General features: G+C 37.4%; 4 protein-coding genes across 5 annotated transcripts; 3 read left to right on the top strand and 1 right to left on the bottom strand.

Annotated features, from left to right (window-relative positions):
- Positions 1 to 4,346: 4,346 nt before the first annotated feature.
- On the top strand, positions 4,347 to 7,088 carry SPO11-2 (sporulation 11-2). Its single transcript, XM_021965163.2, has 10 exons — positions 4,347 to 5,165; positions 5,266 to 5,395; positions 5,479 to 5,616; positions 5,717 to 5,805; positions 5,926 to 6,054; positions 6,153 to 6,247; positions 6,387 to 6,449; positions 6,531 to 6,607; positions 6,711 to 6,838; positions 6,945 to 7,088. The coding sequence occupies exons 1-10, from the start codon at positions 5,001 to 5,003 to the stop codon at positions 7,077 to 7,079; spliced, it is 1,149 nt and encodes a 382-aa protein (XP_021820855.1). The 5' UTR covers positions 4,347 to 5,000; the 3' UTR covers positions 7,080 to 7,088.
- A 100-nt stretch (positions 7,089 to 7,188) lies between these two features.
- On the bottom strand, positions 7,189 to 10,600 carry LOC110762511 (D111/G-patch domain-containing protein). Of its 2 annotated transcripts, none has more exons than XM_021965161.2 (11): positions 10,418 to 10,600; positions 10,224 to 10,308; positions 9,964 to 10,040; positions 9,831 to 9,855; positions 9,657 to 9,750; positions 9,499 to 9,565; positions 9,275 to 9,371; positions 8,465 to 8,634; positions 7,934 to 8,161; positions 7,699 to 7,863; positions 7,189 to 7,557 (listed from the first exon to the last, which is right to left on the bottom strand). In XM_021965161.2, the coding sequence occupies exons 1-11, from the start codon at positions 10,493 to 10,495 to the stop codon at positions 7,492 to 7,494; spliced, it is 1,152 nt and encodes a 383-aa protein (XP_021820853.1). In that variant the 5' UTR covers positions 10,496 to 10,600; the 3' UTR covers positions 7,189 to 7,491. The 2 variants fall into 2 exon arrangements, with proteins under 2 accessions (XP_021820853.1, XP_021820854.1); XM_021965162.2 differs by having other exon boundaries at positions 7,747 to 7,863; positions 10,418 to 10,599.
- An 894-nt stretch (positions 10,601 to 11,494) lies between these two features.
- LOC110762456 (DET1 complexing ubiquitin ligase) lies at positions 11,495 to 13,728 on the top strand. The gene is made up of 4 exons (XM_021965099.2): positions 11,495 to 11,708; positions 12,949 to 13,009; positions 13,233 to 13,294; positions 13,413 to 13,728. Exons 1-4 carry the CDS (start codon positions 11,625 to 11,627, stop codon positions 13,506 to 13,508), a joined length of 303 nt encoding a protein of 100 aa, XP_021820791.1. The 5' UTR covers positions 11,495 to 11,624; the 3' UTR covers positions 13,509 to 13,728.
- A 1,161-nt stretch (positions 13,729 to 14,889) lies between these two features.
- Positions 14,890 to 17,046, top strand: ISPF (isoprenoid F). The gene is made up of 3 exons (XM_021965176.2): positions 14,890 to 15,360; positions 15,432 to 15,562; positions 16,648 to 17,046. The coding sequence occupies exons 1-3, from the start codon at positions 15,000 to 15,002 to the stop codon at positions 16,879 to 16,881; spliced, it is 726 nt and encodes a 241-aa protein (XP_021820868.1). The 5' UTR covers positions 14,890 to 14,999; the 3' UTR covers positions 16,882 to 17,046.
- The last annotated feature ends 1,738 nt before the right edge of the window (positions 17,047 to 18,784 follow it).

The following is an 18,784-nucleotide window of genomic DNA, read 5'->3' as shown; positions in this document are numbered from 1 at the left end:
GTTGCAATAATGCAAATTAGTCCTTAGACCTGAGGTATCATGGTTGTCCTGTGATGCGTTATTGATCTTTGATAGCTCTTAAAGGCAAGCCGTAAAAGATTTGTCTTAAGTGTTGTTGGGATCTCTTAATTCATCATAGGGGCATGTGAATGTACAATAAGGAATCTCTACTTTCGATAAAGAAGGAGAATGTTTCAAGATGTGATTCAGTAAATCTTTGGCCAAAGTATTTTTGAGCTTGATTTAGAAAGTTGTTCTTAATCATGTTCTTTTGAATCACATGAGGTTATAAATCATATTAGGGGTTTGACATAAACAATCCGTACCCTAATAATATGATTTGAAACATTGTATAAGAGAAGGATCGTATTGCATTGCAATTCCAACTGAATAGGTTCTTCATCTATTCTGGTTAGCTTGGGTAGCCTTGATATATTGCTAGATGTCACTCTTGGCTTGTGGAAGTCCTAGGATTGATTGTGATCGATCCAAATAAAGGAAGAATTAAAAAGGGGTTTTAATTCCAGTTGGTTAGAAAGAGTTCTAATATTTTCCCACTGCCTTGCTAATTAGAACCTAATGGATCGCACACCTTAAATGGTTAACTTTGAGTAATACAAATGAGAATGAGGAAATCAATTTGATTGATTTGATGTGGATGATTTACTACGTGTAAAAACGTATTTGGGCCTCGATAATAGTTAGAGGGAAGCCCAAATGGTTGGGTATCAAGCCCAAGGGCTTAAGACACCTAAATATTATGGTTTAAGTGTCATAAGGCCTAATTTTGGAAGCCCAATGGGATTTGGCCGAAAATGGTTAAGTGAATGTGTATGGGAATTGTTTCCATAAGCTAATTAACACACAAACACAATCCAACATCAACCAAATGGGTTTGGGAGATCAAAGAGAGACAAAAGAGAGTTTTCAAGAGTGAAACACTTTCATCTTTCAAAGTGGTTTAGATTGAAACCAATCTTGTGAATCTTGCACTAGCATCCAAGTATTCTCAAGATACTTATTCTCATCTCAAGGTTCCATTGGTGTGGAGACTTAGAGGCCATATACTTTTGTGGCTCACATGGAGGAGAAAGATTAAGGAGCAAAGATCAAAGAGGAGATCAACAAAGAGGAAATCATCAAGAGAAGACCAAACACAAATTGGTTCATATAATTGCTTCAAGGGTAATTAGATCTTATCCTTTTTCTCTTGAATTTTCATTTATGAAAAACATATCAATGTTCATGGCTTAAGATACTTGGAAGAAGTTTTGTTTTTGAATTTAAACAACCACCATAGACTTCCGCTGCGATTAATTTGATTAAATGCATGTTTAATATTGAAATGAACTTTGGAAAAATGTTTTGAAATTCCTACATATTAGTGGATAGACCAACTGAGAAGCCAGTCATTGGAGTCAAGTGGGTTTACAAAACTAAACTCAACTTGGATGGTTTAGTTCAAAAGAATAAAGCAAGGTTAGTTGCCAAAGGTTATGCTTAGAAGCCTGGATTGGATTACAATGAAACCTATGCTCTTGTAGCTAAGTTGGACACCATCAGAACTCTCATTTCTCTAGCTGCTCAGAAAAGATTGGAAGTTATATCAGCTTGATGTAAAATCAGCCTTTCTAAATAGAGTATTGCAAGAAAAAGTCTATATAGATCAACCAGAGGGTTTTGTGATCAAAGGCAAGGAAGACAAGGTGTACAGGCTACATAAAGCTCTCTATGGAATGAAACAGGCACCTAGAGCCTGGTATGGAGAGATAGACACCTATTTTACTCAATGTGGTTTTGAAAAAAGCCTAAGTGAAGGTACTTTGTATACCAAGACAAAGGGAGACAAAGACATCCTAATTGTTTCTATCTATGTAAATGACATTGTGTACACAGAAAGTAGTAAGGAAATGCTGGATGAATTCAAGGAAGACATGATGTTGAAGTATGAGATGACTGATTTGGGCCTGCTACATCATTTTCTTGGTATGGGAGTGGTTCAAACAAACTCAAGTATATTCATCCATCAAAAGAAATATGCAAGCTCTTTATTGAACAAATTTGGCTTGAATGAATGCAAGACTGTGACCACACCCCTTGTAGCAACTGAGAAGTTGTCTAAAGATGATGGAAGTGGAGCAACAAGTGAGGAGCAATACAGAAGCATTGTAGGCAACCTCTTGTACCTAACAGCCACTAGACCAGACATTATGTATGCTTCTAGCCTGCTTGCTAGATTCATGCACTGTCCTACAAGAAAACACTATGGAACTGCTAAACATGTGCTCAGATATATCAAGGGAACTCTAGACTATGGCTTAGAGTATGTGAAAGGCAAGAGTGCAATGTTGATTGGATTTTGTGACAGTGACTGGGGTGGATCAGTTGATGACAGTAAGAGCACATCTAGATATGCATTTTCCTTTGGAAGTGGTTTTTTCTCTTGGGCTTCAGTCAAGCAAAATTGTGTGGCATTGTCCACTGTAGAAGCAGAATACATAAGCGCATATGAAGCTACTGGACAAGCAATCTGGCTCAGATTTGTGCTAGAAGACTTTGGAGAACTTCAAACTGAAGCAACTCCATTGCAGTGTGACAACACATCTGCAATTGCAATCACTAAGAACCTAGTGTTTCATCAGAAGACAAAGCACATTGATCAAAGGTATTATTTTATCAAAGATGCACTACAAGAAGGAATTATTAACTTGGTGTACTGTCCTACAAGTGAACAACTAGCTGACATCTTCGCAAAGCCATTGGCTAAGGATTGGTTCAATTATCTCAGGAGCCTGATTGGAGTTAAATCAGCTCAAGATTTAAAGGGGAATGTTGAATTATAAGCTCTTAAGCTGATTTAGGAGTTAGTTAAAACAATATTTTTTATTCCTTTATTTTCATAGCCAAGTGTAAAGATCTTATTGGATAACTAGATGGATGGCTGAGATCATCTTGTGATGTAAGAGATCCAGCTCCTGTGCCTAACGGTTATATTCCTCATTCCAAGTGAGTAAGGTTGCAATGAAATAGAAGAGAATATTCCTCTGCTTCAATATAGCAGAGTAGTTGACATTTTCATTCTCTCTTCTTCTCTCCTTTCGTCACTCTCACTTACACACATCAGAAAACACTAACAATTAGGACAAGAGTGAGCGGTAATATATTTATTTTTTTAGGGTATTTGAAGAGAACTAAGGTTGACGGTTGAGCAATATAACCTTTGTTGTATGGATCATATAAAAGTTCCCCTTCCACCCTTTCATGACAATGATCCAATAAGCCTGAACAATGAGGATTAGAAGAAATCGTTGTAAGATTCCGAATATTTTTCAACAAAGTGGAGATTAGATACTATTGAGCCCAACCCTATTTTGGTGGTTCATTCATTCATACTATACGACTCATTTAATTGTTTGTTGAATAAACTTGTTCTTAGGAATAGGTTGGGGCGGAGCCGCACAACTTAAAATGGTCCTCCAAGCCTCCTTATAGTTCTCTTTAACATTGTTTAAAAGATATAAGTAGTAATTTCAATATGTTGGGAATCAAGAATTCTGTAGTTATATATGGTCTTTAGGTGAGGTCATATCTCTTAACTGTTGGATCAAATTGGTTAGTCATCGGATCAAATTGATTAGCCTGATTTAACATTTAAGATATAGGACCTCATTTAAGGGCCATAAATAAGACCCTCACTATAGAATAACTTTTCTGGGAATATATTTGGGACACACTTTTTATGTGTAGCTTTCTAGCAACAATGGGCTTTAGCCCTATAGCTTTTTTGATAAAAAGGATAAAAGCACTAGAAATGTTTTATTATGTTTTCAATGCAGTTAACCTCAAATAAGGTTAGTAGCCCACCCAAATTAAGCCTAGTAACCCATTATCTACTCTAGTTTGTAGGACACTAGGGATCTAAAGCAATTCGATAATTGAATACAAATTTGAAAAGAAAAAAAAAACCCCTTGGGAAGAAATAAAAAAACACTCTCTTACCTGTTTGATAACCATTTCATTTTTTAGTTTCTAGTTTTTCAATTTTCATTTTTAAGAAATTAAAAACAGATAACTTGTTTGGTAACCAATTTTGTTTTCAAAAAATTGAAAACTGAAAACTGTTTAAAGTTGTTTGATAACTTTTTTCATTTTTCATTTTTCATTTTTATATGGAACTTAGAAATTGAATTTTTCCAAGGAAAGTGCATGCTACAAAGAGTTCGTAGTATTTTTCGGTGAATTTTTTGGAGTTAGGATGAATTTTGGATGAATTTTGGATATGGAGGTCTCGAGGCTTAGACTGGGTCCATAATTGAACACAATAGTCGAGAGCAGTCGGGTCCAAGTCGGGAGGTCCTAAACACCGAATTTTAGTAACTGGAGTGCAATGCATGTGTAGTGATGTAAAATTGGTGAATGAGAAAGGAGTGCAAAAAACTAGTTCTTATTTTTTGTAAATGGTGATTTTAAAAATTAGATTTCACTTTTTTTTTTTAACTGAAAACAAAATCTATTACCAAACATGTTTTTAGTCTTTAGTTTTAAAAAAAATTTGAAAATTGAAACAACCGCTTAGTAAATCACTCCATCTTTTCCTCCAAATATTCCCTTGATTTGTCATGAAATCTTACATGGAGTCTAGCCAAGCATTAACTTGTAGACTAGTGATCTCAAGCTTGAAACACATGACACCTTAGGTCCACATCTATGATCCATATATGACACCCTCATCATAGAATGACTCGTGCTGTGTGAGAAAAACCCCTCCACTTTCCTAACTTTAGCCCAAAACCCAAAAAAAAAATACAGAGTAATTCAAGGGGTTACCGTTTAATCTGACGGTGACATTTTCCTGTGACATTCAATCTGACGGTGTATCTATTAATTCAAGCTTGGCAAGCAGACGACGTCGTTGGAACATGTCTGGAGCGCGCCAAGTCTAAATCTTTAAAATGATAAATTGAATTTCTCAAATAGCAGCAAATCCAAAAGCCCCAAAAATGGAAGAAGCTTGCAAATCCTCGTTGAACTTCTTCTCCGATCAACACCTCTGCCATGCCGACGTCCTCTCTCCTCCGGAGGTCATCGCCAGAATCCAAGTCGCCGTCCTCAACTTCCTCCGGATCTTGACCTCTCCAGCTCCTGCAATCTCCGACCTCCCTCTCGTAATTATTAACTAACTCAGCATTTCATTCTCATTTCAACAACTTTCTTTCTCATTTTCTCGCCAACCAAACACAAAATAACTTGAAGAAAAATCCACAGGTCGCAAGAAAATCAAGCAACAGCCGACTCAGCCAAGGCCTGTTGACTCAAACTTCATGGATTTTCCTAACGAACGCTTTCTCCACCAGGTCTCTCGCGCGACCCAATGCCACCAAAGCCTTCATCAGAGGTTTAATTTCTCAATTGGTTAATTAATTGTATGGATTTTAGCAGCGTCTGTTTCGATTTCTCATGTGTGATTCACTGTAACAGTGTGGAAGGTGATGGCGATGTGCTCTCAGATTTTGGGTCAAGAGAAGAAGGTCACGCAGAGGGAGATTTTCTACAAGTTGCTCTGCGATTCACCGGATTATTTCTCGTCTCAATCGCAGGTCAATCGGACTGTCCAAGGTGATCACAATTCAACAGTACCAACTTCGGTTTTGTTTCAATCTTTTGGGACTTTTTCCAAACAAATGGAATGCCTAAAATTTTACTTATATTGGTACAGATGTAGTGGCATTGCTTCGCTGCAGCCGTTATAGTCTCGGAATCATGGCGTCTAGCAGAGGACTTGTAGCCGGCCGTTTGCTTTTGCAGGTACTCCATCCTTGCAATCTGTATTAAATGGTTGTGGAGAAATTGGCTACTTAATTAATTAGCAGATTATCAATAATTTAATATGCACAGAGAGGCTTAATTGGATTAGTCTTGTTATAGGAGCCAAACCAAGGGGTTGTGGATTGTGCTGCCTGTGGATTTTCCGGGCATGGTATCTCTGGTGACTTGAGTTCCATTGATAGTTTGATAATGAAGACCGATGCAAGGTACATCATTGTGGTGGAGAAGGTATTTGCTTATTGAGCTTCTGTGTGTCTGACTAAGATTATGATAGCTTGTCAGCTTCTTGACTTTCCAACAATATTGATTTACTTGGATATGAATAGCATGCAATATTCCAGCGGTTGGTGGACGACCGTGTGTTCAACCAAATTCCTAGCATTCTTATCACTGCCAAAGGGTACCCTGATATTGCCACAAGGTAATTAGGTCAGTTGGAGCCGAGTTCAACTTGTCGATGCTTTTTGCTTTGAATCCCACAACAAATTCCTCAATTTAATTGAAGATTTGATACCCTAATAGACTCAATCATGTATGCCTTAGCCATTGTTTGAATGTAGGCTTCTTCTTCACCGGATGAGCCGGGCATTTCCTGACTTGCCAATTTTAGCACTAGTTGACTGGTATGGATGCCCTCTCCTTGTCACTTCTGATTGTTTACGTTGCAAGCCCTCATCTTTTTGACTGCTAGAAATTTTTTGAAGGAACCCAGCTGGGTTGGCTATCTTGTGCACCTTCAAGTTTGGAAGTATAGGGATGGGCCTGGAGGCTTACAGATATGGTTAGCTATTTTGTGCACCTTCTGTTTATATGTTGCTGAAATACAATTTTTACTTATGTAGAAATAAACTTACAAAGGTGGGTTGGTTTATGGCGTGTTCTAGCTTGCAATGTGAAGTGGTTGGGAGTGCGTGGGGATGACCTAGAGCTGATACCCGAACATGCTTTAGTTCCATTGAAGCCGAAGGACCTCCAAATTGCTAAAAGCTTGATGTCCTCGGAGATTTTGCAGGTGAACTATTTACCCTAAATCTCATGGCATTTTACTTTAACGTTACGAAAAAAATCAAGGTTTTTGGTATTTGTAAAATTAGGTCCTGAAAAAATCTGTATTGCAGGAGAATTACAGAGAAGAGTTGACATTCATGGTTGAAAGTGGTCAGAGAGCAGAAATTGAAGCTCTGTATTTTCATGGATATGATTACTTGGGGAAGTTCATAGCAAAGAAAATTGTGCAAGCCAATTACATCTAACAGCAGCTACTATTTCATTATAGTTGCCTATCAGAAACTGTGTATTGTTGAGAGGGATGCTCACCCCTACGATAGAAACAAGAAATTAAGAGAATGACAACACCAAATCTCCGACAGAATTGATTTGAATCTTTTTTATCTTATTTTAAACATCACAATAATAAGCAAACTCTGGAATTACTGTTTACAAGAGTTTCATCCTTATAGCAGCTCAGATTTAACACAAATAATACAAAGCAAATGGCGCTTTGATTTACTTTCGACTGATCACTACAACAAAACTAGTAAAGGGCATACCTATATGAATTTTGATTATAAACTAGACTCGGCTGCAATGTACATATCACAATGCAGAAGTCTCAAAATCGTCGAAGTAAAAGAATGTGACCTCTCAATATCTCTAACAAAATCTTCAGCCCCTCCTCGATGTGAGACTCACTTTTTTTCCTTCCACCATGAACTTGTTGCTGCCTTCCAGCTGCACAGACAAGAAAATATGAAAAATACATTTAAGAAAAGAGAACATATTGTGAGAATTCAGTGATGCAGCAGGGGTCAAAATGATATTTTCTTTTTGAAGGCAAACCATTTTGCAAACACAAGATTACTGCCTGATTACCAAAAAGAAAAAAAATGAATACTGCTTCAAAGTAACTTGGTTGCATGCCTTTTCTCTCAAGTAAGCAAGCGCATCTTTCTTTGAAGAAAAATTGGAGAAAACAGAAGATGAATGTTCGTCGATCAAAGCTTTCAATGTTTTAAGCTTCAATGATTCTCCAGGTGCCTGGGAACAGGCCAACAATTAGTGCCAGGGAAATTCTGAAAATCAAAAGTGCAATTTTTGGAGGACTCACCTGACGAAGGAGCTGTTTACAAAGATTTTTCAGCTTTACTTTTGGTTCATTGGCACTTCCCATTTTCAAAGAGTCATCTCCATTTTGTTTCACAGGAGATCCAAGATCAGCAGAATCTTCATCATCACTATCGTTAAATGATGTCTTTTTTCCCTCAAAGTAGCAACCAGCTATTTTCTTTTTACGATCCTTAATGCCTAGTCCTTGCTTTCCAGTTGTAGATTTATCCTGAAAACATAAGGCACACACAGTAATGGTCTAACCAATAACACAATTCCAATCTTTTACCAATTCAGTTAAATAACTTTTTCATAGCACTCTAGTCACCTATCTAGCAATAAGGAAATTCACATCAATATAAAAAACTGTTTGTGTAAATATTAGTTATGCTTCACCAGTCACTGCAGTCACTTCATTTTTAGATGTTACAAGCATTAAGCAACTAGGATTCCGATTGCATGACAAACAATTATACAACTCTTTAAGATAATATATGTTAAAGAAAAGAGATCCAACCAGGAAAGTACATACCTGAACAAGATTGTAAAGATTTACTTGATCGTCCTCGTAAAACATAGTCCTCTCATTACTTTGAGACTTTTCTGATTTTCTTCTTTTCAACTCTGCTCCAAGCAAACCTCCAGGGATGAACCCATATTTATGGCCCCACCAATTTGGAGGAAGCTCTTTACATGCGTTTCCTGTAACAATGTGATAAGATTGTTAGACAAGAAAAAAAAAGGTTCTAACAAGGAACCAAAGAGTACAAGTATGAAAGAAAAAAAAAAGAAGCAAAATCAGCTTAATCTACAAAAAATTAATTAACTTTTTGCACAGAAAATCCTTTTTCTTTTTAAAAAAGAATTACATATCCAATCAACTAATGGTTAAAACAGTAAAATCTGATACTAAACTTTAGATGCTTTCTGCACAAGTGAAATACTTATTATGGGATTATGGGTTCACCTTGAGCACTCTCAATAAAGGTTACCAAGGTAAGTCTATCAAGCATCAGAAATTCAGTGGTGTTTCAAAAGCCTTGGCGCTAAATCGTTAGGAATATTCTTTAAGGAATGAAAGAAAGCACTAGATAATATAGTATTATTCACTTAAATAAATTAGGCAACATAGATATTAATACCTAGGAAGGAAATGCGCAACCAAATTCATACAACATAAATATGGATACCCAAGAATAAAGTCCTAAATGTGAAGTTAAAAGAAATAAAAAAGAAGAAGAAGAAGATCAGGTATTGGATCCCTTGATCATAAAAGTCTACTCATCATTTGAAATACTAAAAGGTTAACTTCCTCCTATATATATCTTTTCCAGACTATTACCTTCAGGAGGACATATAACTTGAATCTCAGATGCCTTCTCTGACTCTACTTCTCCACCCAGATCAAAATTTATCTCTGGAGACTCCGCCCTTCTGACCTGCATCGTGCATGAATCATCACAGTCAGCAATGACATAATGCATGCCCATAATGAACTTAGACCTTGCATTCAGGTTTCATAAACCACGTATATGCTCATTTTGCAAAAAATAATCTGGAACTTACAAGGATTCCTTCAATATCCTTAGCAGAATAAGCATTAACAAGCTTTCCTCTTTCTCTTTTCTTATATCTGATTATCATAGACAAAAGACAGAGACGATTTAGCATTAGTGAAACAGCTAGTAATCAAAAATAAAATATCTTAAAAGAATTCAACCAACCTTCCCTGTGGCCGAGTAAACTTCGCAACTGGTTCCTTAACATCCCTAGGCAATTCAGTATCACTTTCCACTTGAGTGGTGTTCTTCCCAGCAACTATAAGAAAACAAAGACAATACTCCTCAAACTACTAGTTCATAACATACAATAACCAAGTTAATCTAAGCAAAATATACCTTCATCGCTAGGTTCCGCTGATTGCTGCCAATAAAAAAACAAAAAAACACATAAATATAAAGAGTGACGCATCGAAAGCTCAAAATACGTTTGAAATGGATTGAATAAGAAGACAAAATTCATAAAGTTTACCACTTTCAATCTTTTGAGGATACTATCAAATTGGGTTGTATCAAATGCCCAATTGTTGGGCTTCTCTACACCAACACCTATTCAATAAAATCATACACAAAGATCTATATAAGTTTGCTGTTTCCATTCACCAAAAAACTTGAAAAAATTATTGGCATTTCCAATTCCTACCTCAAACCAAGCAACAAAGCAAACAAACATGCAAAACACTGAATAAACAAAAACTGAAATGGTAAAAATAACATAAGGAGGAAGCCAACCAGTAGTGTCCTGCTTGTTTTTGACTCTAACATAGCCTTTGATCCCCTGCTTGTCTTTCCCAAGCCCCTCTCCTTCTTCCCACCCCTATATAACAACACAATTAAAATAAATAAATTGAAAAACCATTCCCCAATTAAATGTAGGGAAAAACAACAACAAAACATGTAGGGTTTATGAAGATAGAGAGGAGCACCATTTGTTTCATGAGGCGGAAAGCAGCAGATTTTCTGGCCACACCGACATAGCAAAGAGGGGCTTCTGGTGCGGCCATGTTTGGTTTTTGCTTATCTGACTCCGACCCACCGGCCACGATCTGCAGCCGTCTCTGCGTCTCTCTCTGTTTCCCGAGGTCAAGGAGTAAAGAGAAGGAGGCTTGTGGAGCTAAGCTCCAACCTAATAGAGGAACTGAGGGACCGTACGGTGTTCGGTGTTCCACTCTAAAAACGACGTCGTTGCGCTCACCAATCCCCACTTCTTTTCTTTACTTTTCTTTGTTGCCGGAGTTTTGGGCTCATGACTCACATGTGCTTTGACCCAACCAAACCTAGTGGAAGGTTGGAATGGCAATAAGCCCACTAATAACAAAGGGTTTTTCTTTTCGGCAAGAGTTATAATTGAGTGATTAAGAATAGTTATTTTTTTACAAGACTTTTATTTATGTTATAAACCCTCTCTTCCGGTATCACTTGTATAGAAAAAACGTTGGATCCAAACTTGGACATATTTCAACATTATCTATATTAATAACATATCATTAAAATAATAGCTAATTAATAACCCAAAGAAATGAACAAAAAAGTAGGCATGACATTTTACCTGGATAGGTTTGAGCCTTGGACCAGTTTCGTCTACCCTAATTTTCTAATTTATTAAAATATTAGAGTGAAAGATTTAAGATCCATGCTAAAAATGCAGATCGAGTTCGAAAGGGAAAAGGAAATCATCAAGCCATCATATAGAAGTCTAGAAGGGTAAACAACCACAATATAAGGTATATTTTTATATTGACACCCATATTGTCATTTTCATTCTTATGTTGGCAATATGATCTGATAAGTAAAGTAGTAATTCTTAGCATATATGGATCAATTTGGCTAGAGCGGAAGTGCTCTTCATTCTGCATCCCGAGTGAATTCTCCTTCTCATAATTTAGATTAAATTAAAGTAGAATATTGTTTGTATTCAAATAGTAATTCTTAAAAATAAAAAAAATAAAAAAGAGTAAAATCAATTTTATTAGACTTTATATTCCTTTACTAATTAGAAGTTAGGACAATGGGGTGGAACGAAGAATTAGGGTCCTCCCCTATATAAGATGTGGCGAACATATGCAACTCTCTCTGTGTCTGCTTTGAGGTTGGTTCTAGAATCGGGGGGTGTCTAGATATTAGGTGCATTCCATGGGCTCTTTGTTCGGTGACTGGCCGTCATATGACCCTCACAACTTCAGCCAGCTCCGGCCCTCCGATCCTTCCACTCCTTCTGTGAGTTTTCAGCATCTCAATCAAACCCATTTTGCCATTCTTTTTATTTTAAGCTGTATATAAACATGCAAAGCTTTGATTTTTCTTTACCTGTTAAGTTCTTTGCTTTCTTTTTGTTTGGTTTTGTACATCTGTTATGGTGAAATTGCTGAAGTTGTTGATTGTTCTGAACTGAGTTGTTGTGGGAAAAAAAGATTCTGCTTTTTATGATACTGTTCAGCTCTAGGTAAGGGCTTCCTGTTATTTCCATCAGAAAATTTCGAGACCCGGTTTGAATTTTATGGGAAGTTTGAAATGATTTTTGTTTGTGCATCCAAAAAGATAGATTTTAGTGCAGATTTTGCTTCTTTTTTATTTTTTTATTTTATGGTAAATGATGTTGCAGCAATGTCATTGAAATGAGATTCGAAGCTTGAAAAACCCTAAGTGTTTCCAAAAATGGTTGATGCATGCTAGCCTGGTAACTGAATCTTGGATTTGTTTCAAACCAACTGGGCTGACATTGTGGGCCACTAGGACATATTCATTGATGTTATCAACATAGAAATATGGTGAGGAAGTCTGAAAAATTTTGTTCTCTACTTATAAATTCTATTTATACATTACTTCCGAATACTTAAGAATAATAGCATTTCCCAAAGTTAAGGTGAAGATTCTGTGTTACAGTAGGACTCAGTGCTATGAGATGAACCGAAGAGCAAAACTTTTAAGTCTAGCCACCTTGTAGAGAGAAGCAGGATTCCTGGTAGAAGGTTGCTTAGTGATGTTTCTAAAACATACATTCTGGTGTGTATGAACCATCATTTAGCTTCATTAGTGTTGATGTGGTGAAACAGGCCTATCTGATGGAAAATGTCTCTCTGTTCCAAAACCACCAGACTATTCTGCAGTTTAGCTTATATTCTGCTAATAATTTTATGAAGTTATCATTTACAGCTGTTGAGTTCTGGGTGCTTTATTGTTGGACCTATTTCTGGTCCCAAATCCAGATTAAGATGGAAAGTTCATAGCTTACGTACTATTTATAGATTGTTGTACGTCGCTCAGGCGCTCACGGATCTTCAGAATTTGAACAGATTTAACTAATGCAAAATTTGCTATTCGCTTGTTCTTTCAACAACCACAAATTTTAAAAAGGAAACAAAAAGAACATGTCATGAGTTAGGTTTATGATGCAAATAGATCAGAATTAAACGCATTCTCTTTCTTTGTTTAAAATCATGCTTCCATTTGTCTGTAGAAAATGACACCTGCTACCTATCATCCAACTCACAGCCGGACCCTTCCCCCACCTGATCAAGGTAATAATGAAAACTTTGTATCTCATCATTGTTTCATTCTGGATCCTTACCCATTGGCTGGTAATCAAGTGTCCTTTACGTGTTGTATTATTGCTTAGTTCCTGTATCAACAACTCATGATTCTTTAAGAAAGGCCTATTCCAGTTACTCTTGATATTGATTAGCAATTTGCTAATCGTGCTGTTTCACAAAGTGAAATTAACCTGTCTGAACCCCTTTGCAGTGATAACTACCGAAACCAAAAATATTCTTTTGAGGCACATGTATCAGAATGATGAAGAGAAGGTGAGTATTAGTATTACATGAGCATTTTATGTCCCCTTTTCCCCATTGCACACAACTGCGGACATACATTGAGAGAGAGAGGCTTTCTTCTAGATTTTTCATGGACTGTTTATTGCAGTTGAGACAAAAGCGAGCTGCATCAGAACATCTTTTACCAGAGCATGGATCCAAGCAACTTAGGGCTTCTGTCTCAGATAATGCAAAACAAGCTTAACTGCTTCTGGCAACGGGACCCGACTGATGTTGCATGGAAATTGGAAACATACCGATCAATGTGAATAGTTTTGTCAGTGTCAAAGATGCGTGGTGTGTGCCCTGTCTTAGACAAAAGGGGTTTGCTTGCGCATTGTTGTGAAAGGTGCTTAACCATACATGTAAACTATGTGTGTATAAACTAGTTATAGAGCTTAAATGGAATTAAATATTTAGATGCATGCTTTGCTTTATGTTATCGTTCTCTATATGTCCAAGTTCTATCTCGCATTTGAGCGAGGAATCATTCTTCGCGCAGAAGATGCATGTATAAGGTGGTTCCAGGTTCAGAAGGTGCATGCCAGAGAGCAATGTGCTACATAGTATTCTGTCTTTTTCTTGGCTTGTTAAAACGTTTTAAAGGTGTACTAACATTTTCATGTGATTTGTTGATTCACATATGCGTATATAAACATCTCTCCCCTCTTGATATCAAATAAACATACGAGTAGGATGGATAAGTTACTGTTTGGTCGTATAGCGATCTACATCGTATCTAGCAATTTTACATTTAAAAAATGGGAGCATTTTTGTTCACCATTTTAATCATAGGTATTCCCTCACCACCATCCTCAATGCTTGACACGTGTCCATAAACATAACTATAGTTAACTTTTGCTTTGTATTTATGGAATCATGATTATACATATGAACACGTGTCAAGCATTGAGGATAGTGGTGAGGGTACACCTATAGTTAAAGTGGTGAGCATAAATGCACCCTTTCAAAAATGGCAAGCTGGCAAAATGCATCCAAATCAATTACCTAACTAAACGTTGAAGATTCACTAGACAATTCATAGTAACAATTCATGGTAACATATGAGGTTTTGTGTTTGAATCTCCCTCCTCTATTATCAGTTGTATTAAATATAAAATAAAATTTCAATAATGGTAAGCTGGCAACATGCATCCAAATTAAAATGTGCCTAATTAATCATTGAGATTCACTAGAGGATTTATATCGGTTTTATAATAACATTCGAGGTCTTGTGTCTGAATCTTCCTCTTCCATTATCGGTTTCATAATAGGTGGGATTGCTTATGAACATTTCCTTTTATATCCCATTCCACCATAATCCGTGGGATTTCTTATTTTGGGCATTTCCTTTTATACCCAATTCTTTCTATATTACTCACTAATTCCCAACAAAGATGAAAAGATGGGGTTTATGGTTAAAATTAACCCAAAAATACATTGGATGGTTGAAATTAAGCTCAAAATACATTGGATTTGTTAATCCATTCCATAAAATAAAATAAAAAATTGGCAAATTGGGGAATATGCGAGTGCACACTTGGATTTCGCTGGAGACAAATGTAACCCACGTGGGTCCCGCTAGTTATTGCGAACTTGAACAGTTGAGCTCAGCGCTGCACAACACTCGACAGAAACCGCAAAGCACAAAACGCCGTCGTAGCAACTCGTGTGGCAGAGCTTCAAACCTTCAGAAATGGCCATGGTAGCCACACCCGTCTACGCCTCTTCAATCGCCACCACCACTGCCAAAACAACCAAACCACTCTCTCGATCTCTTCCTCGCTCGAACCTGACAGCTCCAAACCCCTTCAGTCTTCGAACCCCGTCTTCTCTATCTCTCCGAGCCGCCCAAACGACGCGCAGGCCGGTCGTTTTTGCCTCCGCCAGCACGGCCTTCGAGGTTGACCAAGCCCCAGCTTCCGCCGCCGCCTCCAAGGTCTTGCCTTTTCGGATCGGGCACGGGTTCGACCTGCACCGGTTGGAGCCCGGTTACCCTTTGATCATCGGCGGCATTAACATACCTCACGATAAAGGCTGCGAGGCTCATTCCGATGGTAATTCTGCAATTCTAATTGTTAATTTTGTTTTTTTTATTTCGATTTTTTATTTTCAATTTTGTTTATAGGGGACGTGTTGCTTCACTGTGTGGTGGATGCGATATTGGGGGCTCTGGGCCTTCCGGATATCGGGCAGATATTTCCGGATTCGGATCCTAAGTGGCGCGGTGCAGATTCCTCTGTTTTCATCAGAGAAGCTGTAAGCTATCCTCCTCCTTGTTCTTACTGGTTTTTTGGTTTGTTTGAGTTTTGGTTTGGTTAGCATGCATTTCCAGAAAATTTGTGTTTTTGGTTTCTTGGTGAAGATTTTTTTAATCAATTGTAACTTTTGGATGGAAAATCTGAATGTTTGCGGGGTACGATATTAACCAATAATGGCTCTTTCTTTGTTCCCTCTACTTTGTGTGAAGTACATAAATTGAAGCTGCAAAAGTGAGACTAAGCAATTTAGTTGAGGGCTCGTTTGAATCATGATCTTGATACAATTTTTGGTTTTTGAGGAATACAGTAAATGCAGAAGAAAAGAAGAAAAGAAGAAAAGAAACACACACACACACACATTTGATTAAACTGCTGTGAGAAACTATTTTTTAGATACAATCTTGAAAAGGTTGTGTTCGCCCTTTCAAATAAGATTGGATTGGAAACCACTCAAAAACATTATGAGTCCAGGGCATTGACGTTCCCCTAGACCCGAACTTTGAGGCATGGATCATAGGCTCAAAGTTCAAGTTCAAGTAATGGACCCTCTGCCAAATTTCTTGTATGAGTCCTGGACCCCAGATATCAGGATGTTGACCATGAGCCTCATGCCCTGGAACCCAGGCAGAGAGCCCAAACCCCAGTTTGGATTCTCAAGCATTGGGTGAGTATGAGAGCATGTGTGCCCTTCGGGCCAAATTCATGGATTTTCTGCTCTGCCATGATACCTCGTGCCCCAAGCACCTCCAACCTCATGGACTCAAAATCTGAGTCTAAAGCCTCAAATCCTAATTCCTGGCTGCAAAACTTGTCATGGGCCAATCCACATGTATTTTCATGGTTTTTTAAGTTGAAAAACTTTTTTTGAGTTTAATATGGAAACTGTAGGTAGATAAATAATAATAATAATAACAATACTTAGAATATAACTTAGATTTTCAGATTGTATCAAAGTTTCCAGTAACCTTTTTGTCCGATCATGAGTCAAGCAGGCCATGTGTTGTTGAATGATTGATCATACATGGCGATTGGTGAAAACGATTATTTAATCAACCTTATATTCTATTATTTTGCTTGTTTCAGGTGAGATTGATGCATGAGGCAGGGTATGAGATTGGAAATTTAGATGCTACTTTGATTCTTCAAAGGCCAAAACTGAGCCCACATAAGGAGACTATGAGGGCCAACTTGGCTAAGCTGCTTGGAGCAGACCCCTCTGTTGTGAATCTCAAAGCTAAAACTCATGAGAAGGTGGACAGCCTTGGAGAAAATCGAAGTATTGCCGCTCACACTGTGGTTCTTCTTATGAGAAAGTAAGAAAAGGCCTTTAATGGCAGTTCTTAAATTGTGATCATTGTAGTTTATCATGACTGTTGTATGCTGCTTTTCTGCTTACACAGCTTATAGGTAACAAATTTGCTTACTCATCTCACAACTGTGAATTTGGTTGGAATCACATATATGAAAAGTGTTTTCTCTTTCTCCTGGGTTTCTTTGAAATCACATATATGAAAAGTTGTTTCTCTGCCCCTTGGATTTTTTTGAAAAATCGTCAGAATACAACATGTAAGCATGTCATGATAGAATCGGGACGGATGATGTCACGGTAACAGATAAGTTTGGCCCTTGGCCGAGCTCTGGACTTGAAACCTTAAGTTTCCCATAAATTTGGGACTGAAAGTTAGGCAGGTTGTTTCAAGCAAGCAGTCATGTTGGTCGTATTGGCATGTTGATTGACCATGACTATTGCTGATCAAACACGTGCACAATATGCAAAGGACTATTAGTTTGCCAAATTTGAATTCACTTGGTTTTCTAAGGCACAACGTAAGCATTTATACCATAATAAGCTTTTTTCAGGTTTCGTAGTCGACTTTGGAATGCAGTTGGAAATATTGAAAACTTTTAAGCTTAGCCATAATGTTTTGGTTTTACTATTAATTTTTTTTTTTTTAACCAAAGTTTTGGAAGGAGACGGGGTAAACTCACACGCAGATACAATAATGGCTTAAATCCAAGACCACTAGGGAGTACACCAAAAGCATGGGCCAATCCATCTAAGACCCATTGGTGTTTTACTATTTAAGTTCATCCTCAGAAAGTTGAAAAATGAAAATTTTCAGTTTTAAGGGGTGCCATGGCCAGGTAGCCACATAGATGCAAAACGCAATTCGTTGGGCTTAACCAAAGAAAACTTTGAGATCCATTTTATAATGTTTTTGTATTTGGTTTTAAATAAACAATGAAAAAGAAAAAGAAAAATGAGAGAGTAAAATGGCATAGGATAGGTTTATAAATAAAAATGAAAAACAAATTTAAATCGTGTCTGTCATTTTCTCAAATTTCCTCTTGATTATTTCTTTAGGCAGTAAACGGTCACAAGCTATGGCAGTATGGCTTGAACCCTTGCGGACATTGTGGAAGCCAGTGGAATTCCCATCAAGCCGTTGATCCCATTGGGACATTGTAGTCTTTTATCTTTATAGCATGCAACCTGAATCTATCTCAATTTTCACGTGAGTTATATGGTACAAGATAGTCAGAAAAAACTAGAATCTTGTCCACCAATTTTAATTTCAAAGCACGAGGGGTGGAAGTATGCTTCAACCGACAACTAACATGCCTGATGCATCAACAACTCACAGTTACTTACGTGCGCAGAACAGAGCAGAACAGAAGATTTAAAATATTCCCCTTTCAAGAACAAATAAAACCCAAATTGGAAGAGAGGGCAGGACATACAATCTTTGAATTTCCCTAACCAAATTGTTCCAAACTCAGAAAGCCAGAGCCAGAGACTTAAACAGGACTCACCATTTCAAAGCAAAAAATGGTCTGCAATTTTTCTTTTTTATATTGTTTAGTGAGATTTTAAGCAAGATTTGAATTGGAATTTCAACTCCCCGCGTGGAGGAAGGAACCATTCTAACCTATGACCTTTGACCAAAAAAAGGGTAAATAATTTCCACTAGGAATGGAAAATAACCAAACAAAAGCAAAGCCGGTTCAACGACACACTCTGCATCACTAAGCTTGCAGTCTTTATGAACAACTGCAGCTGACCAAGAAAGTCTCACGCCCTGATCTTGTTATAGCCACCCACATGGTGGATAAGAATTCCAATAACAGCCACCCATATGTTAAATTGTTTTCATACAAGAACCTAAAACCCTACATCTCAATTTTACTACTTTCAAGTTTTTAACTATTTAATCTAAAG

The sequence above is a fragment of the Prunus avium genome, chromosome 5, assembly GCF_965620075.1.
Source record: "Prunus avium chromosome 5, drPruAviu1.hap1.1, whole genome shotgun sequence".
NCBI lineage: Eukaryota > Viridiplantae > Streptophyta > Magnoliopsida > Rosales > Rosaceae > Prunus > Prunus avium.
This window is presented reverse-complemented; position numbering and strand designations above follow the sequence as displayed.

Excerpts from the sequence above, each read along its gene's own strand:
- SPO11-2 (XM_021965163.2), top strand. The coding sequence starts at position 5,001 with ATGGAAGAAGCTTGCAAATCCTCGTTGAACTTCTTCTCCGATCAACAC. Across the intron at positions 5,806-5,925 it reads CCGGCCGTTTGCTTTTGCAG|GAGCCAAACCAAGGGGTTGT; the intron begins GTACTCCATCCT and ends GTCTTGTTATAG. Across the intron at positions 6,248-6,386 it reads TACCCTGATATTGCCACAAG|GCTTCTTCTTCACCGGATGA; the intron begins GTAATTAGGTCA and ends GTTTGAATGTAG.
- LOC110762511 (XM_021965161.2), bottom strand. The coding sequence starts at position 10,495 with ATGGCCGCACCAGAAGCCCCTCTTTGCTATGTCGGTGTGGCCAGAAAA. Across the intron at positions 10,309-10,417 it reads TCCGCCTCATGAAACAAATG|GGGTGGGAAGAAGGAGAGGG; the intron begins GTGCTCCTCTCT and ends GTTGTTATATAG. Across the intron at positions 7,864-7,933 it reads GTAAACAGCTCCTTCGTCAG|GCACCTGGAGAATCATTGAA; the intron begins GTGAGTCCTCCA and ends GCCTGTTCCCAG.
- LOC110762456 (XM_021965099.2), top strand. The coding sequence starts at position 11,625 with ATGGGCTCTTTGTTCGGTGACTGGCCGTCATATGACCCTCACAACTTC. Across the intron at positions 13,010-13,232 it reads CCTTCCCCCACCTGATCAAG|TGATAACTACCGAAACCAAA; the intron begins GTAATAATGAAA and ends ACCCCTTTGCAG. Across the intron at positions 13,295-13,412 it reads ATCAGAATGATGAAGAGAAG|TTGAGACAAAAGCGAGCTGC; the intron begins GTGAGTATTAGT and ends TGTTTATTGCAG.
- ISPF (XM_021965176.2), top strand. The coding sequence starts at position 15,000 with ATGGCCATGGTAGCCACACCCGTCTACGCCTCTTCAATCGCCACCACC. Across the intron at positions 15,361-15,431 it reads CTGCGAGGCTCATTCCGATG|GGGACGTGTTGCTTCACTGT; the intron begins GTAATTCTGCAA and ends TTTTGTTTATAG. Across the intron at positions 15,563-16,647 it reads CTGTTTTCATCAGAGAAGCT|GTGAGATTGATGCATGAGGC; the intron begins GTAAGCTATCCT and ends TGCTTGTTTCAG.